Source organism: Eublepharis macularius, chromosome 2 (genome assembly GCF_028583425.1).
Source record: "Eublepharis macularius isolate TG4126 chromosome 2, MPM_Emac_v1.0, whole genome shotgun sequence".
Classification (NCBI taxonomy): Eukaryota; Metazoa; Chordata; class Lepidosauria; order Squamata; family Eublepharidae; genus Eublepharis; species Eublepharis macularius.
The window spans coordinates 24,302,549-24,321,222 of record NC_072791.1 but is presented as its reverse complement, the minus strand read 5'-3'; the positions used below and the strand labels follow the sequence as shown (position 1 = coordinate 24,321,222).

The window sequence follows — 18,674 nt, the reverse complement described above, 5'->3', positions numbered from 1 at the left end:
CAGCCCCAGAGAATCACGGCATGGCCTGGGGAGGGGAGAGTCTGGCCCGCCCCACAGAGTGCCTATGTCCCTGAGCCCACACCACCCTCTGCCCAGGCCAGCCTGGGCAGCGCTTGCAGGGGATTCTCTCAGGGGCAGTGGGCCCGAGAATCACAGTTTGGCCGGGGGAGGGGGGCCTGGCCTGTGCCCAGGGCGGGGGGGGGGGTTCAGTCATGGCTGCCAGGAAGAGAGCCATGCAGCCCCAGAGAATCACGGCATGGCCTGGGGAGGGGAGATTCTGGCCCGCCCCACAGAGTGCCTATGTCCCTGAGCCCACACCACCCTCTGCCCAGGCCAGCCTGGGCAGCGCTTGCAGGGGATTCTCTCAGGGGCAGTGGGCCCGAGAATCACAGTTTGGCCGGGGGAGGGGGGCCTGGCCTGTGCCCAGGGCGGGGGGGGGGGGTTCAGTCATGGCTGCCAGGAAGAGAGCCATGCAGCCCCAGAGAATCACGGCATGGCCTGGGGAGGGGAGAGTCTGGCCCGCCCCACAGAGTGCCTATGTCCCTGAGCCCACACCACCCTCTGCCCAGGCCAGCCTGGGCAGCGCTTGCAGGGGATTCTCTCAGGGGCAGTGGGCCCGAGAATCACAGTTTGGCCGGGGGAGGGGGGCCTGGCCTGTGCCCAGGGCGGGGGGGGGGGTTCAGTCATGGCTGCCAGGAAGAGAGCCATGCAGCCCCAGAGAATCACGGCATGGCCTGGGGAGGGGAGAGTCTGGCCCGCCCCACAGAGTGCCTATGTCCCTGAGCCCACACCACCCTCTGCCCAGGCCAGCCTGGGCAGCGCTTGCAGGGGATTCTCTCAGGGGCAGTGGGCCCGAGAATCACAGTTTGGCCGGGGGAGGGGGGCCTGGCCTGTGCCCAGGGCGGGGGGGGGGGGGTTCAGTCATGGCTGCCAGGAAGAGAGCCATGCAGCCCCAGAGAATCACGGCATGGCCTGGGGAGGGGAGATTCTGGCCCGCCCCACAGAGTGCCTATGTCCCTGAGCCCACACCACCCTCTGCCCAGGCCAGCCTGGGCAGCGCTTGCAGGGGATTCTCTCAGGGGCAGTGGGCCCGAGAATCACAGTTTGGCCGGGGGAGGGGGGCCTGGCCTGTGCCCAGGGCGGGGGGGGGGGGGGTTCAGTCATGGCTGCCAGGAAGAGAGCCATGCAGCCCCAGAGAATCACGGCATGGCCTGGGGAGGGGAGAGTCTGGCCCGCCCCACAGAGTGCCTATGTCCCTGAGCCCACACCACCCTCTGCCCAGGCCAGCCTGGGCAGCGCTTGCAGGGGATTCTCTCAGGGGCAGTGGGCCCGAGAATCACAGTTTGGCCGGGGGAGGGGGGCCTGGCCTGTGCCCAGGGCGGGGGGGGGGGGTTCAGTCATGGCTGCCAGGAAGAGAGCCATGCAGCCCCAGAGAATCACGGCATGGCCTGGGGAGGGGAGAGTCTGGCCCGCCCCACAGAGTGCCTATGTCCCTGAGCCCACACCACCCTCTGCCCAGGCCAGCCTGGGCAGCGCTTGCAGGGGATTCTCTCAGGGGCAGTGGGCCCGAGAATCACAGTTTGGCCGGGGGAGGGGGGCCTGGCCTGTGCCCAGGGCGGGGGGGGGGGGTTCAGTCATGGCTGCCAGGAAGAGAGCCATGCAGCCCCAGAGAATCACGGCATGGCCTGGGGAGGGGAGATTCTGGCCCGCCCCACAGAGTGCCTATGTCCCTGAGCCCACACCACCCTCTGCCCAGGCCCGCTTGGGTAGCCCCCACCCGGCCCCTCACCTGTTCCTGCCAGTCCACTTAAGGTCGCGTCAGGATCATCCCCGTGCTCCAGGAGGTCTTCTTCCTCGAAGCCAATGTGCCCTGTTAATGGAAACAGACCAGCATCGTCAGAACGGATCTCCTCTCCCCAAGCCCGAATGGCCCCCCAACACCGGAATCCCTCACTCCACCCTGCCCCCACCTACCGCTTGGGAAAGGGGTCGACGTCCTAAGATGGTCCGCATTGATGGTGACCAGGTCATGGCTGAAAAGCTCCTCAGAGCCCTCCAGAAGGTCCATTGGGTCTGGCCTCGTCCTGCCCTCCACCTCCAGCACAATACTTCTTGCAAGCCGCTTTGGGTTAACACTCGCATCCCCCCTCAGAATGCTGTCGAGCTCCCTGAAGTAGGGGCAGGTTGTAGGCGCGTTCCCAGATCGACCATTGTGTGCCATCACCTTCTTGTACTCCAGGCGCATGTTTTTGGTCTTCGAGCGGCACTCTGTAGCCGACCGCTTGTGGCCCCGCTCAGCCATCTGCCTCGAGATTTTCTCGAAGTAGTCCAAGTTCCGGTGGGTGTTTCTCAGAGCTTCCTGGATCTTCTCCTCACCCCAGAAGTGTAGGAGATCCATAATCTCTCTGTGTCGCCAGGATACTCCCCGCTTCCCAGCAACTGCCCCCCCGCTGGCCATGCTGCTCCAAATACCCACGTATGCAACAAACACCGGCGTTGGCTACTGTGCTTGCGAGTTGGGAATTCTCTCGTCCCTAGGATGGGGCCCCTCAAAGCTCCTCAAATCAGCGTGCAAGGGAGTTCAGGTCAAAGGTCGACAATACGTGGCGTTGCGGGATTCTTTGAGAGGAACAAAATGGCGACCGCACTAAAAACGAAGAAGAGGCGAAGAAGCGCAAGTGCGCCTTTTTAGATGCTTCGCAACATCGATAAATGTTTTCTGGGAAACAAAAAAAAATTTCCAGCCGCACGGAGAAAGGCAAGAATGGCAATTCCTTGCCGTTCTTTGCCGAAGTGCGCATTTTCGCACGTCGATCAACGCATTCCCGTTCTTGCGCAAATTGCGCCCGGTTTTTTAAAAAAAAAATGGCCTCGCCATCGGCCGGCGGGGGGGAAAGGGGCAGGCCTCTGAGCGGTGACGGGGCGTCGCGAACAGTACAAACCCGTACTCGGATGTTCACACCGGCAGCCTATATCACGGAACAAGGCGCCATGAAGCGCAGGTAAGATGGGACGGGATATAACGGGTGTGAACGGGTTTGAACGGTGAAAAAGCGAAAGCACTCGCTTTATTAGTGCCCATCTGGAATCGGCCCTTTTTACCACAGCTGACAGGTTTACTATTCTGGTGTTCCAGGATGCTCCTTTATCTCACAGAGATCCTGATCATAGAACCTGTACATGGAAAGTTAGAATTGACAAGCGCTTAGCAGAGTGGCTGTTTATTTCCCTAAAAACAAGTTTCCTTCCCTAACCTGACCCCAAATCCTAACTACAAACCAAAATAAAAAGCCTGTCCAAGTTTATATTAAGAATGCCAATCCCCCACCGGGGATGGGGGATTCCCTGCTTCCATCCTCCATCCCCTGTCCACCTGGCTGGTGGGGATGGAAACGCGCTTCCTGGGGCGTACCCCTGGGCGCTGGGGCATGCCCCCAGCTGGTGGATCGTGCTTCTGTGTGGTGCAGTGGCCCGAATCAAGCCCAGACTCAGGCTGAATCAGGTCGAATCGAGCTGAATTGGTTTAGATTTGGGCTGAATCGTGCTGCTGCGTAGTGCAGGAGCACTGCCATGCTCCACAGTGGCGTGATCCGGGTTGAATCAAATTGGGCCTGATTCAGCTCTATGGGGAGCGTGGGAGCCACGCAATGATTTCTATGGGGTGTGGGAGCCACGCAATAATTTCTATGGGGAGTGTGGGAGCCACGCAATGATTTCACTTCCTGGAAGTGATGTCATCATGCAAGTTGGGAGTGTGCACATGTGAAAAGGAGAAGGTAGGAGCCAGGCCCCAGATCTCGTGCCCAGGGGAGGGGGTCAGGGGACCTAGAAACCCTAGTTTACACTGTTATCCACAGTCACCAAAATCCCTGTCTGTGGAAAAAGTTTCTCTTTTCCCTCATTAAGTTTAAGCTTGCTCACCTCCTCCTATCCAGTGGAGTTCCAGGGGCTCTGATTGGCTGGTAATTTCTTGGATTTACATAAGGCTTAAATCACCAGGATTGGTTCAGAGCCCTGGAGGATAGATGGGAATTTGGGGATGATTGCCACAGTATATGCATACTATGGAATACTTTTTTAAACTGGGCCCAGGGGAATGTAGGCTGTCTGGCTTCTATTTTTAGAAGGGTTCTAAATAGCTAACTGTACAATCTTCAGGTGTGCCTATAATAACTTGCAGCACATGACCAAGAGTCCAGGAAATGATCCAGAGCAAGGCTTCATTCCCCACCCACAGGGGCTACTTGTGGAAAACACTATAGCCACATTGGTCCTTATCATCCATGTGGACCAGGAGCAAATGAAACGTGTTGGAACCCCCCGCCCCCCAGAAGGCTCATGTTGCTCCAAAAGCTCTCTGGAAGAATTCTGTCTTGCAGCCTCGAGGGAAAGCCAGTAGGATATGTCAATAAGCTACCCCTATAATTTTTTTTAAACTGGTACTCAACAGGCTGGACTATAAAAAGATGGGCATTTATCTGTTTGTTTACTGTATGCATGTAGACTTCAAAGAACATAAGAAGAGCCCTGCTTAGGGGTGCCATTCCTCTTCCCAGGGTGGGGGATCCCCTGCTCCCACCTTCCATCCCCTGCTCCCGCTTACCTGGCTGGCGGGGGTGTGTGTACTTTCCGGGGTGTACCCTCGGGTGGCACAGTGTGCCTCCGAGTGGCGCAGCATGCTCTCATGCCCACAGTGGCTTGATTCAAGCTGAATCAGGCCTGATTTAGCCCCTGGTGAGTGCGGGAGTGCTCTCAGGCCGCTCCTTGACTCACACAATGATGTCACTTCCCAGAAGTGATGTCATTGTGCAAGCCGGGAGCGCGTGCATACACACACAAACAGGAACACAGCAAGGGAAGTGCTGGGCCCCTGATCTCCCGCCAGGGGAGTTGGAGGACCTGGCCACCCTAGCCCTGCTGGATCAGACCAGTGGTCCATTTCATCCTCACACAACAGACAGTCATTTGCCATGGAGGGCCAACAAATGGCATAGAGGCCAAGGCTTTCCCCTGATGTTGCCTCCTGGTCCTGGTATTCAGCCACTTGTTGCCTCTGAATATGGAAGCAGTCACTATAGTATCTATTGATGTGCATTTTTTCCGTGAATCTGTTTGCTCATGACCATCTCTACATCCATCAGCAGGGAATTCCACAGTTTAATTACTCTTAGAGTTTTCCATAATCAGTTTCGGTACAAAACCAAGATGAGGTGGTTTTCCCAGATCTAGTTCTAGAATTAAAAGCTGTGTAGTTGGGTATGCTTCCTTTGTTACCTGAGGATTCTTTCAGTATGTTAAGCAATAAACAGCAAGGGGCTGGGTGAAACTTAAGTGTTAGCTCAGGTTTTTGTCATAAAATAGGAACCGTTCCCTTCCTGAGCCCCACCACTACAAAAGATTTAAAGAAAAACAAGATTGCACAACACTAACTCATAAGGTGTATAATTAATCAGAATATAAAAAGTGATGAAAATGGTAAAAACGCATTTGTTTTAGCACCTTGGCGTGAACTTATTATTAACATCATTAATTTGATAAGTATAACAGCAATGAACTGGAGATAAAATTCAAATCCTTGTAGCTGAATTTCCTGTGGCATTAATTTTCGACTCGGGAAGGGTTGTTTACAAAGACAATTGGTATCAAGCCACAGGATTCTGTGAAGATTACTACATACAATTAAATTTAGAGAAGAGTGTATCCATGGGAACAGCTAGTGCCTTCACTTGAGAGGATACGCAAATATCTTACTTGCTTTAAGAGTAAAATTCAGTGGCTGTCCCCCACTGTAAGCAACAATATATGGTTAAAGATATGGAGGTTTGCTAACTATTGTATTGCATATCTTAATGGTGTTTTGATCAGAGAGCTTCTCACTGTGGTGAGAGAAATTGCTAAAATTGTAGTATTTATGTCTACTGAGGTCAAGATTCACCTAAAGGCATCTATTTGGATGTTCAGGCAGCACAGAGTTTACAGTCTTCTCCTTTCATTGCATCTGTGAAGATTCCTTTGGGAGGTCTACAACAGCACTTCGTTTGTGGCTGTACTCACTGATACTGAGTTCCAGTACCTTGGGGTGGTGGTGGGGGAAGGGGGCTCTCCCAAGTAGTGAGGAGGGAATTGGTTGAAATCAGTGCAACCAGGGCTTTTTTTTCAGCGGGAATGCGGTGGAACGGAGTTCCGGAACCTCTTGAAAATGGCCACATGGCCGGTGGCCCTGCCCCTGCTCTCCAGACAGGGGAATTTAGATTGCGTAGAAGGCAATCTAAACTCCCCTCTGTCTGGAGATCAAGAGGCGGGGCCACCAGCCATGTGACCTTTTTCGCCTAGGGCGATTTAAACTTTAAAAAACTACCCCCTTGTTCCAGCTGACCCAAAGTGATGTCATTGTGCGGTTCTGAGTTCCACCACCTCTTTTCCCAGAAAAAAAGCCCTGAGTGCAACCGTATGAGTACAGGCAGTTAAAAAAAAATAAAAGCACTGGCTGCAACTAGAAATACTAAGGCCGATTGTTTAATGGCTCCCCCCCCCCTCATCAAATTGCCCTCTCTTTTTTCATGCAATTTCAACTCATCCTGGCTGTCTCTTCTACCATAGTTCACTCAATCTGTTCTCTTCTACTCATTTCTGTTTCTTGGACTTCTCCGGCTATATCCTCTCCTTCTTGTTCTGCCACTCCATACCAAACTCCTCATAAAGCTCTCACAAGATTGTGAGGCCTGCACCCTATATTTTCCCCTCAAGATACTTCCAAAGTCTTTCTGAGAGAGCAAAAGTCTTGTGGTAGGATATCTCAGAGTACTTGCTCTGTTGCTCTGTCCCTTCTGTATCTGAGTGCTTCTTGTATGGACAGCTGTATTGTTTACTCAAAAGGAAGACTTATTATGTGTTCTGTAGCAGTTTGCTGGTAAGTATGCTCTGGAATTCACCCCTAGTAACTGGTGGCAGGGATAGAGGAGAGAAACTGTGAAAAACCCCAACAAGGCTGTCCTCTCATCCTGCAGCAACCAATCCTACAGAATTTCCCCTCAAGCAGGTCTCAGAGACAGGCCAGCTAGTGAGCCATCTTGGTATGCTGTCCCATCTTGAGTACCTTGTCTGTCTTTTTTTCATTTTAACCTAGGGTTGCCAGGTCCAGGTTGGGAAATTCCTGGAGATTTTGGGGGTGGAGTCTAGAAAGAGTGGAGTTTGGGGAGGGAAGGGGCCTCAATGGGGTATAATGCCATAGAGTCTACCCTCCAAAGCAGCCATTTTCTCCAGGGGAACTGATCTCTGAGTCCTGGAGATCAGTTGTAATTCCGGGAGATCTCCACTCTCCAGCCACCACCTGGAGGCAGGCACCCCTGTTTTAACCTGTTGTTCATCCCAAACGCCTAAGGCAGTATAGGCAGTTCTCCTTCTTTCATTTTATACTGTGGGTCAGGTTACTCTGAAAGAGAATGATTAGCCCACGAACGCCCAGTGAGCTACGTAGCTGAGTAGGAAGTCAAACCGGGGTCTTTTCACTGCTATACCGCAGTAGCTTCACTCTTTAGGCCAACTTCCTTATTAATAATGAATGTGGCATTTGTAACCTGAATGTGCCTGTTCAGGAAGACTGTGGGAAAAGTTGCTGCTGTTTTAGTTTAGCTAAGTCCAAACTATATGTGGCACTGAGGTTTTGTGATTAGAGCCCCAAACATGCAGTTTGTCCCTAAGAGTTAGTTAAAGATAAGGGCTGTGGCACTGGGAAAGAGTGAGTTAACCCTGCTGCTCTATTTCCATAATTTGGAAATGGTCCACTGGGAAATAGTGGGTTAACTCTCCCCCCTGCTTCATTTCCGTAATTTGGAAATGGTCCACTGTTTTATGTAAAGAAAAAAGACAGGCATGGTATTTTCCTGCATTTTTTACCAAGGCTTAAGGCAGGGATCCCCAACATTTTTGAGCCTGTGGGCATGTTTAGATTTTTGAAATGGGTTGGTGAGCGTCGTCCGAAAATGGCTGCTGCTGAAGATGCGGCCAAACACAAAATAGCTAATGCAGGAGGTGGGGCTATCTATATTTTGATTGGATGCATGGAGGAGAGCAAGCCTGGATAAGGAGGGAGTGGGTTTCTCTTAGGTTGCTGGTCCTCTGGTGGGAGAAGGGAATTTCCTGCTCCCAGATGCCGCCCCCTGCCACCACTCACCTGGCTGGTGGGGCGGGGGGAAGAAGGTGCAGGAATGGGCCTCCCAGGGCACACTCCTGGCATGGCACAATGATGTCACTTCCAGGATTCTTTAAGAATTGTCCCGTTGCAAAGCGCAGTGACATCCCAGAAGTGACATAATTGCATTGGCGCATGAAGACTTTCTAACGGTGAGTGCTGGCCCCCTCCCCCTACTGGAAGGATAAGGCAAACTGGCACCCCTAGCTACTCCTGAACACTCATCCTCCTCATGCAACAGCACTGTGTCCTGGACTCTTCAGACTAAATAAGGGTCCCCAACATGGTGCTCATGCCATCATGGTGCTCACCAGTACCAGTGCCTAGTGGCCTGCCCACTTTCTGAAAAGCTCGGCAGGCACCAGGGGAGGTACTGGTGGGCACCACAGTGCTAGGGTTCCTAGTTGACCACCAGTGGCAGACAATCTCCCAGGGGTTTGCCTAGTTGCCCACTGATTGCTGGAGGTGGCAAAACATCCAGTGATCACCCGTCACTGGCAGTCAACTTGGGTAAGTGCACAGTGGGCATGCTCCCTGCAAGGTGTGATGGCATCACTTTCTCAAGTGATGCCATTGTGGCCGCAGCAGGCATTCTTCCCTGCCTTGCAGGGGCTAGTTTTGGCCCCAAATGGGCTGAATTGGCCCCATTTGAAGCTTGGGAGCATGCCCACTACCAGTGCAATGACATCACTTCCTGGAAGTGCTGTGTCACCCTCCTCCAGGAGGGTATAGGGGCCTGGCAACCCTACATAGTGCCCATAGGCACCATATTGGAGAATGTTGACTTAAAATAACCTTGGGGGGCCATTTTAGTTGGCGAAGGTATTCGGGAGAAGAGTTAACTTTTTCTTGAATGCCATAACCATAATCCAGTCCCCACCCACCGCCAGCCATACCGCTGGTTTTTACAGCCAATTTACACACAGCTGGAAATACATTCCACGAATTCCAGCACCACGTGTAGTTTGGGTTGTGTGAACAACAGACTGTGAAATGCTGTAAAGCCTCTCCGTTTTTGTGGATGAGTAGGTGGTGCAAGCTCTCTCAAATCAGCTTCATTCACAAACCCTTTTGTAAAGCATGATTAATTCACCTGTTTTGATCTGTTCCTTGGCAGCTTAATAGCTGCCTGACCTGCCTCTGTGTTTTCAAATAATGTCTGATAATATGGTAGAACAAACTTATAGATTCCAGGCCTCCACAGGTTAGTACGAGGGACTGTCTTATTTTCTGTAGTCCATACCATGTTTGCCATACCACTAGCGTTAAATAAATGTGAGCTGGAATCTGTGTTATCGTTATCTGTGACAAGGTTCAGTAATGAAAATATTTGCTCATAAATGCATGTGTTGCCAAAGACAGATGTTTGTAGGAAGCGTATGTTGCATCAAGTTCATATATTCATCCAAACAGATTTTCAACATTTTCTTCGTAACTGCAAGGGTTAGAAACGCTTTTTCATGAGGTATTAATGTCTGGCATTTTTAATTTTTTTATTTTTGAATTTCTTAACAACTAGAACAAATACAACAAATACAACGTATACAGGAAGTGAAATGTAAACATTAATACCGTTGAAGTGAGTGCTTTACATAAATGAGAAGGCGTGTACAACAGTATTTGGTGGCTAATATATTGCTATAACTCTAAGATTGTCAGGAACTAGTTGTAGTATTCTATCATTTTGTTGCATGAATTCCATGAACGGTTGCCATTTTTCAAAAAGATCTGAGCGGAAGTATGGATTTTCTGAGAGGGTAATACGCTCAGTTATTTTGTCCATAATAAAATATTCCCATAATTTATTAATCCAGGAGTGAATGGGCGGTAGAGCTTTTGCTTTCCAAAATTTCGAAATGATGGCTTTGGCATCTACCAGCATAATTGAAATAAGCTCTTTTCGTATGGCCGGGATCTCTGGGTCTTCCCACAAGTTGAGGAGGATAATTTTAGGGCATAGTGGAACACAGTAACTTGTGATTTTGGTGATCATTTTAAGTATTTTTAGCCAATATTGGGCTATTAGTGGACACGACCACCAACAGTGGAAATAGGATCCGATCTGATTACAACCATGCCAACAATGGGGGTCGTATGATGGATTGATATAATGTAATTTAAGAGGTGTGAGATACCATCTATAGAGAATTTTTCGGAATGTGACTCGGATATTGATAGCTTTAGTTAGGTCTGGCATTTTTAATAAACTTTACCTGCAGCCCTCAAAATATGCATACGTTTTTATTTTCTTTAATCTCTTGGGCTGAGAACGTCCTACAACTGGGGCGTTATTATGAAGGCTCAGTTCAGACATAAGAGGGCATTTCATTTTCTTTTACTTTCTGTCCTCTCATACAAACTCCCTCCTCCATTACCTTTCCCGTATTTCCCTAATTTCTACGCCAATGTTAATGCTAACCATCATTAGCTTCAAACCAAATTTTGCAGTCATAGCTAGAAGCAGTAAACCCTGGTTGGACTTAAACACAGTGGTTAATATTATTGCAGTCAGCTCTGAAAAAGGAAAGGCTGTTAGAATTCATATAAGGTAGGGGAAGGAGAAACAGAAGTTCCTCATCTCCTAACCATAGTTAGGCCAGAGAGTTCAGAAATATTTGTAACATTTTTCTCTGAACACACATTATGCAAGCCTTTGAGGAGCAGGTGTGTCCCATTAATTTCAGTGGGTAAAATTCAGACTGTCGTATATGGTGCATGCCAGGATCAGTCAGTTCTCATATTTATTTTGCTATTCTAGAAAAACTTTTGGTGGGCTTAATTACTACATCAAGTACAGAAGTAAAATTTGTAGAACTGCAAATTATTTCTTCTTCTTCTTAAAAAAAATTAACCCTCATTATTCTCTTCTGTCTTTATTGCAGGAGCACAAGTATTTACTGCTAGGAGTGAATTTCGAATTGGCACCCTGAAGTTTCACCCTGCTGATCCAAATGTTTTTATTTGTGGAGGATTTAGTCCAGAAGTTAAAGCCTGGGACATAAGGATGTGCAAGGTAAAAAGAAAACAAAACTGTCTTTTTACTCACTTGATAATGAAGCAACGGTAGGTAATGAATGATGCCATTTTGGAGAAGATAATTGGCATTTTCTGTTAAAACAGCACGGAAATGTGACTTTGCCAATCATTCTTGCTTTGTCTTGTAAAACTGAATAGCTACTGTCCATATTGTACTCTAAAAATGGGAACAGAAAAGGATAAAAATTGGTTTAAAAACCCATTTAAAAAGCTGTAATATCCTCAGTCAATGTGCAAATTTTCGGAGGTATATTATGTTGGCCAACAGAGGCAATAAGGAACTATAGATTTTCAAAAGTAACTGTCTTTTTATCTTCTTATAAGAATCTGTTTTTTAAGGCTATAGAATGGATTTGATCTAGCAACTTGTCAGTGATGAATGCATCTTTCCTCTTGTTTCTCTGGCTTGGAATGGACTGCTGGGGGTAGGGGAAGTTGATCCCTTGGGACTTAGGACCCACGTGAGCTAATAGCCATGCAAATCAGCAGGTGGCTGCCTTGTTGGGGGGTTGCTGTGACAGAAAAGGGAGAAGACGGCCATTTTGCCCTCTACCTTCCCAGGGTTAGAAATGACTGCTGGGGAAGGCAGTTCTGTGCATTTCTTCTTCCTCACTGCAGTCTCCAATGTGGCATGGTTTTTAAAAATCGTTGCGTGTCCTGCAGTGCCCACCCACCTTCTTGCTACTCAATGGTAGATGCTAGGAGAAGGCAGGAAACATCTGTCTCCGCCAGTGCCTTCCATTGACACTGCGCAGGTACCAAGCCACCGGATAAATTTTGTTGTCTGGAAGTCCAAAGGGTAGGACTCTCAGACTCTGCTGGTGTGGTTCAAGTGCACGCAGCAGTTCTTGTTTACATGGGAGTGGCACCAAGAGTAATCCGTATCACATTATGAACAGGACCAAAGGTGAAAAGTAACTTATGAAGTATGAACTACGGACCAGAGATTTTTTTTTGCCAGCACAGAGTGATGCAATCAGCGCTGCCTGAACCACAAGGCGCAAATCTTCCATTTGAACTGGTCAGGAAGCTGTTTACAGGTTCCTTGCTCCTAGCCACTGCTTAGCCTGCCTGCCACAGCTGGGTGTTCCTGATAGGGTTGCCACCCCACTCACCTGGCTGGTGGGAGGGAAAGGTGCAGGGAACTGGTCAAACGTGTGGTCTCCTCTCAAGAGACACACAGCCAAAATGGGTTTGTGTGTGCGGCCATAATGACTGAAAATGACGTTATGTCTGGCATGGCTTAGAAGCAACAGGTCATGATGGGGGCTGGTTCTCTAAAAAGCACCCCCCAAAATTGGGCCCAATTTTTACAGAATCACCCCCCCCCCCCGGCACAACCTCATGATGCCAGAAATGATGTATTTTTTGGTGACATGGGAGCGTGCACAAGGTAAGTATCCCCCCATCCCCAAGATTGGCTCCCAGGGGACCAGACAGCCCTGATTCCTGAGAAGCCCTGCATAACTGCAAGCAAAATATGTAAATATATGCCACGCTTTGATGGAGTCAACAGTAGTTGCATGTTCAACATTTATCGTTCTTACCTTGTTTAATACCACTGCTACAACTTCTTCAAAGATTATCTTTAGAACCGTGAGTCCATAGCAGTCAATCTCAACTTTCTTTCCGTTATATAGGTACTGGGTTGGAACCCACCATTTTTTTCTGCTAGTGAAAAAGGAAGGAGAAATTCCTTTCAACCACCCCAAAAGGCTATGCTGTAAATCTTCAGGCATACGTGTATAAAAGCCATATGGGAGGAGGGCTGTAGCTGAAAGAGGAATTGAATGAGAATCATTGGAAAAGCTAGCTGGATCCAACTCTATGTGTTTATTTCCAGAGATCTCTTTATTAAAGGGAAACTGTGACTATTCTATGCATGTATTCTGAAATTTCTGTCAACTATAGTATAAGGCAGCTTCCTAAGTTCATTGCATGCTAAACCATAAATGTGTGTCAAGTTTTAAAAGTGGGTATCTTGGAAAGTGTAGCCTATTGACCCTAAAGTCTATTTGCCTGTTGAGTGATCAGCTCTTCGGGATTTTTTAAAGCTTAAGAATCCAAATTAATTATGATTATGTAGTCTGATTTCTCACAGTCTTCATTATTCTTGGAAGAACTAATCCAAGTTATGTGGGAACATCAAAATGTTGCGAAGAGAACTTTGGCTTACAGCTCACGGGTTGGGGGAGTTCAACCTGTGCGATGCTCATGGATTTGCTCCAATTGCTGCAAGCCTTCCGCTGCAGCATAATGGAACATTTTATAAACAGTACAGAAATGTAATCAGCTATATTTTACGCTGGCTTTCTTTTTTTGAAACAGCGTGCTTGCTGATATATCTAATTCCTGCATTCCTGTAGGTTAGGATATTTCAATACAGATTTGTTTTCAGAGTTTCATTTACCTTCATACTAAGACTGTGCAAAGCAGTACACATATTTTCCTGTCTCTCCATTTTCTTTCCATTTGTGCATCGTTATGGTCACTGCTGAGGTCGGATAAAAAAAGTGTTCATTCTTGTGTATTGTAATTTTGACGGTCGCAATAGGCTCGATTTATTCTTAGCTGGAAGAGACCGCTGGGGATTGCTTCCCACTTGCATCCAGTTATGAGGATGACACCTGGCATTTCTATACAACCTATGCTTTTTTGATTGCGCCTTTCTTCTTAGTTTGTCACAAGAGCCATGGTATTTTCCAATCCCTCATACATCAATTGCAGCTTTGATCATGTTTTGTCTAAATTGCACTTCCAAATCTTTCCACATCGTTCAGCTCAGAAGAGCGGTTGATATTTGCGTGGGTGAAACAGTACTCCCCACCCCAGATATTTTCTCTTTGTTATATGCAAGCCTTCACTTGTTTTACTGGCAAAACTCAAACTCTTATCATCAGGAGTATGCGAATACTATGATTCTGCCACAAAGAAGGAAAAAGCACAGAATATGGACATCAGCTTTATGAGCACCTGAGCTTCCTCCTTTGTTTAAGAAAAGGACAAGTTTCTAGTCCTTATCACTGCAAACATATGCTTAAGTAGCCAAGACCTGCTGAAATCCAGAAGTCATAGGATACGCTTATCTTCTTGCCCTCCTGAGATGACAAAAACCAGAATAAATTCTGCAAATTGGGTCAATTTGCATGATTTATACAGGTCATGGAATCTGACATTTCATGGTACAGAATTTTGATTACTAAGGCATAGTTTTTTTTTTAAAGAATGGACTATAAATCCTTGGTTGTCATTGACTGAGCACTGGAATACTACAGCTATCTTCTAAAATTTAATAGCTGCAGCAAGATTAAACATCATTCTTCACAATATATCTTTCCTTCTTTTATTTCTCATTGATTTTTAAGAAATAATTCAAAATTTAATTTAAAAATCCATGTGTGGCACCATCTGGCCAAGTTAAGCACTTCAAAGTCCCATTTTCACTGGGGAAAAATTAAAAGGACATGCTTAATTTCCCCATTGCAGCCAGTAGAACATTTAATACTCTTAACATTGCCTGGAATACACTTATATTTTGTTAGACTAGGGTTAGATTAAGGTTGCCGGTTTGACTGATTAAAAAATTGGTCAATTCACTGGTCAAAGAAGCACTTTGTGGATAAAATCTCCCACTTCCCATTCTAACTTGGGTTCTACATTAGCAGCAACAGGATTGGATGGTCCCAGGATGCCAGTTTGTCCAGTTGTGTGGGATACCTTTCACTTTATATAGTCTTAGAGCCAAGCTACAAGTGACGCCTTACACAGGTTGGACACTTGTCAGCTTCCCTCAAGTTTTGATGGGAAATGTAGGCATCCTGGTTTTACAGCTTGGCTCTCCCATTACAGCTGCAAAACCAGGATGCCTACATTTCCCATCAAAACTTGAGGGAAGCTGACAAGTGTCCAACCTGTGTCAGGCATCACTTGTAGCTTGGCTCAGAGAATATGGACAGGATTCTTGGAAACTTGAGACCTGCTTGTACAACCTGTGCCCCTCTTGGCTTCTTAAAGCTGCTGGAGGGGGTGGTGCTGCCAGACTGGGCCCAGGAGACAGGAAATGCCTCCCTGAGAGAGGGAATGGTCACCCTGCCTTGAAGAAGGCTGTGTTGTATTCACTTCTAAAGAAACCTACTGTGGACCCAGGAGACCTGAATAACTACTGTCCAGTCTCAAATGTAGCATTCTTGAACAAAGTAACTGAACTAGTGTTGGCTGGCCAGCTCCAGGGATTTCTGAATGAAGCGGATTGTTTAGAATCATAAAGTTGGAAGGGATCTCCAGGGTCATCTAGTCCAACCCCCTGCACAATGCAGGAAATGCACAACTACTTCCCCCCCCCCAAGTGACCCCTGCCTCATGCCCAGAAGATGGCAAAACACCATCCGGATCCCTAGCCAAACTGGCCTGGAGAAAATTGCTTCCTGACCCCAAAGTGGCAGCCTGTATTACCCAGGGCATGTAAGAAAGGGCCATGAGAACTAAGTACTGATGCAACTCTTCCTACCCTCCCTCTCATGATATGCCTATGTTCACAGAATCAGCATTGCTGTCAGATGGCCATCTAGTCTCTGCTTAAAAAACTCCAGAGAAGGAGAGCCCACCACCTACCGAGTAAGCCTGTTCCACTGAGGGACTTCTCTAACTGTGAGGAAGTTCTTCCTAATGTTTAGTTGAAAACTCTTTGGATTTACTTTTGAAGGCTTTCACAGCCAGAGAACGATGGTTGTTTTGGATTTTCCGGGCTGTATAGCCGTGGTCTTGGCATTGTAGTTCCTGACGTTTCGCCAGCAGCTGTGACTGGCATCTTCAGAGGTGTAGCACCAAAAGACAGAGATCTCTCTGTGACACTGAGAGACACTGAGACTGTGACACTGAGAGATCTCTGTCTTTTGGTGCTACACCTCTGAAGATGCCAGCCACAGCTGCTGGCGAAACGTCAGGAACTACAATGCCAAGACCACGGCAATACAGCCTGGAAAATCCACAACAACCATCTTTGGATTTAATTTCAACTCATTGGTTCTAGATCCATTCCAGTCTGGTTTCAGGCATGGTTGGATTGAAACAGCCTGATGAATGACGTGTGCCAGGAGACGGATGGGGAGAGTGCGATCTTGTTATTTCTCCTGGACCTCTCAATGGCTTTAGATACCATCAATCATGGTGTCCTTATGGACCGCCTTTCAAGTTGGGACTGGGGGGCACTCTTCTGCAGTGGTTCCAGTCCCACCTCGAGGGTAGGTTTCAGAGTGTGGAGTTGGGGGAATTCTGCTCTGCCCTTTGACCTGTGGGGTGCCCCAAGGTTCCATCTTGTCCCTCATGCTCTTCAACATCTATGTAAAGCTGCTGGGAGAAGTCATCTAGAGATTCAGTCTGATTTGTCACCGATATGCTGATGACACTCAGCTCTATCTCATGCTTCCAGCAGATCCCAGGGAGGCTGTGGAAACTGTGAACAGTGCCTAGAGGCAGTTTTGGAGTGGAAGTGCCACTGGTAGGGGGAAGGTTTGACCCAGAAAATGGGATATCTCTAGATCGGCTTCCCCTTCCCCTAAAGGAGCAGGTTTGTAGCCTGGGGGTGCTGCTGGACCCAGACCTCCTGTTGAATAAACAAGTGGCTGTGGTTGCCATGGATGCCTTTCACCTGCTTTGGCTGATGAGCCAGCTGCAGTCCTTCCTGGGCAAGAAAGATCTTGCCACTGTAATACATACCCTGGTAGCATCATACTGAAATGCTCCCTATGTGGGGATGCCCTTGAAAACTGTCCAGAAGCTTCAGTCAGTATAGAATGCTGTGGCTAGAATGCTGGCTCAAGTGGGTTCTAGGCAGGGGTTATTTCGTAGAAAAAAAACGGGAGGAACTCATTAGCATAACTCATTAGCATATGCCACGCCCCTTGACATCACTGGAAATGTGTCATTAGCATACCTGATTTGCATATACCACACCCCCTGACATCACCTATCCTGGCTGTTTTGGACCCAATACTGGCCATTCAGGGCTGAAATTGGGTCCAAAATGGCAAAAAGGGGCTGAAAATGGCCCAAAATGGGCCCAAAATGGTCAGGATTGGGCCTCTGCTGAGCGGAAGAGTGATCCACCACCTGTCAGAGGCTTGATCTGGGCCTTTTCAGCCCCAATCCAGGCCGAAACAGGCCCAAAATGGCCGAGAGTCAGGTGGGTGGGGCCACCTGACATGACCTCTTTGGGGAACTACTGGAACTGCGTTCCTGCATGTTCCCTCTCAAAATGAGCCCTAGTTCTAGGAACCATATTACTCTGCTCTTGCTCCATCTTTACTTTTTAAGTCCTCAGAGTTGGATTCTATGACTCCCTCCCTTCCACGAATGAGAAAGACTTCCTTCAACAAAGAATGACTTTTTTTTCATCAGAAGAAACTTTTGTCCATTAGAAAATCTTTCTCAGCTGACCTTTGTCCATTAGAAATCTTTGTCTATTAGAAATCTTTCTCTGCTGAAGGAAGACTTAGTAGAAGAGAGTAATAGGATTCAGCCTAGCAGAAAGGGGTCATAGGATCCAACCTTTAATTTTGTTAGAACAGAACACAAGGTATTTCCAAAGCCATCTTTAAGTTAATTATTTTTTAAAAAATAGTTAAGTGTTGGGGAAAATGAAATTAAACTTTCTTTTAAAAACGTAATGAATCTTTGAAGGTCTTAACATGTTACAATGTCATCCTGTGTAAGATTACTCTGACTTAAGCCCCGTGAAATCAACTGGAGTAACTCTGCATCGAACTGTACTGTTAGGTATGATAGAGAGTGCCCTCAAGTCATAGCTGACTTATAGCGACCCCCTCAGCCCCAACTCCCCAGCTGTCTTGTGGGGATAATAATAACACTGACTTTGTTCACCACTCTGAGTGTGGCACTAATCTGTCCAGAAGGGCAGTATATAAGTGCACTATTGGCTGTTTCCACATGTCTTCTCCCCCTCCTGAAAAATAGCGCAAAACTTATGGAACGACGCCCTCATGGCGCAATTTCCCGACATGACTTTGCTTCATGGCGCAATGACGTCAGAAAACATGCCACGAAGCAATGTCATGATAGAAAATTGCGCCATGAAGGCACGTTGTTCTGTAAGTTTTGCGCTATTTTTGAGGAGGGGGAGACATGTGGAAATGGCCATGGTTGTTGTTGTTGTTAATATTAGAAGAGACAGATGGAATATAATGGGTTGGATCCCATTGAAAATTTCTGCTGATGGAAAGGAGTTCGAGTTCTCCATCTCCCTACTCCTGCAGCCCAACATGTCCCCAAAAAGTTGGACTGGGAGATGAGGGACCCCCCCCCCCCAGAAATAGTATGGGAGGGAACCAGAGATCTGCTGCAAGAGAGAAAATGTGGTGAAAACAACACACACACCCTCCCATCAGTGGAAATTTTTTGCAGGATCCAACCCATTATTTTTTAAAAAAAT

The 18,674-nt window shown here is 47.7% G+C and overlaps 1 protein-coding gene across 2 annotated transcripts in view; it reads left to right on the top strand.

The window, feature by feature from the left end:
• The window catches only part of WDR25 (WD repeat domain 25), a 148,014-nt gene that overhangs the window by 99,338 nt on the left and 30,002 nt on the right, over nucleotides 1–18,674 (top strand). For both annotated transcript variants that reach the window (XM_054969965.1, XM_054969966.1), the window contains exon 4: nucleotides 11,074–11,204. In XM_054969965.1, the coding sequence (XP_054825940.1) occupies nucleotides 11,074–11,204 (131 nt within the window). The remainder of the gene's footprint in view (nucleotides 1–11,073; nucleotides 11,205–18,674) is intronic.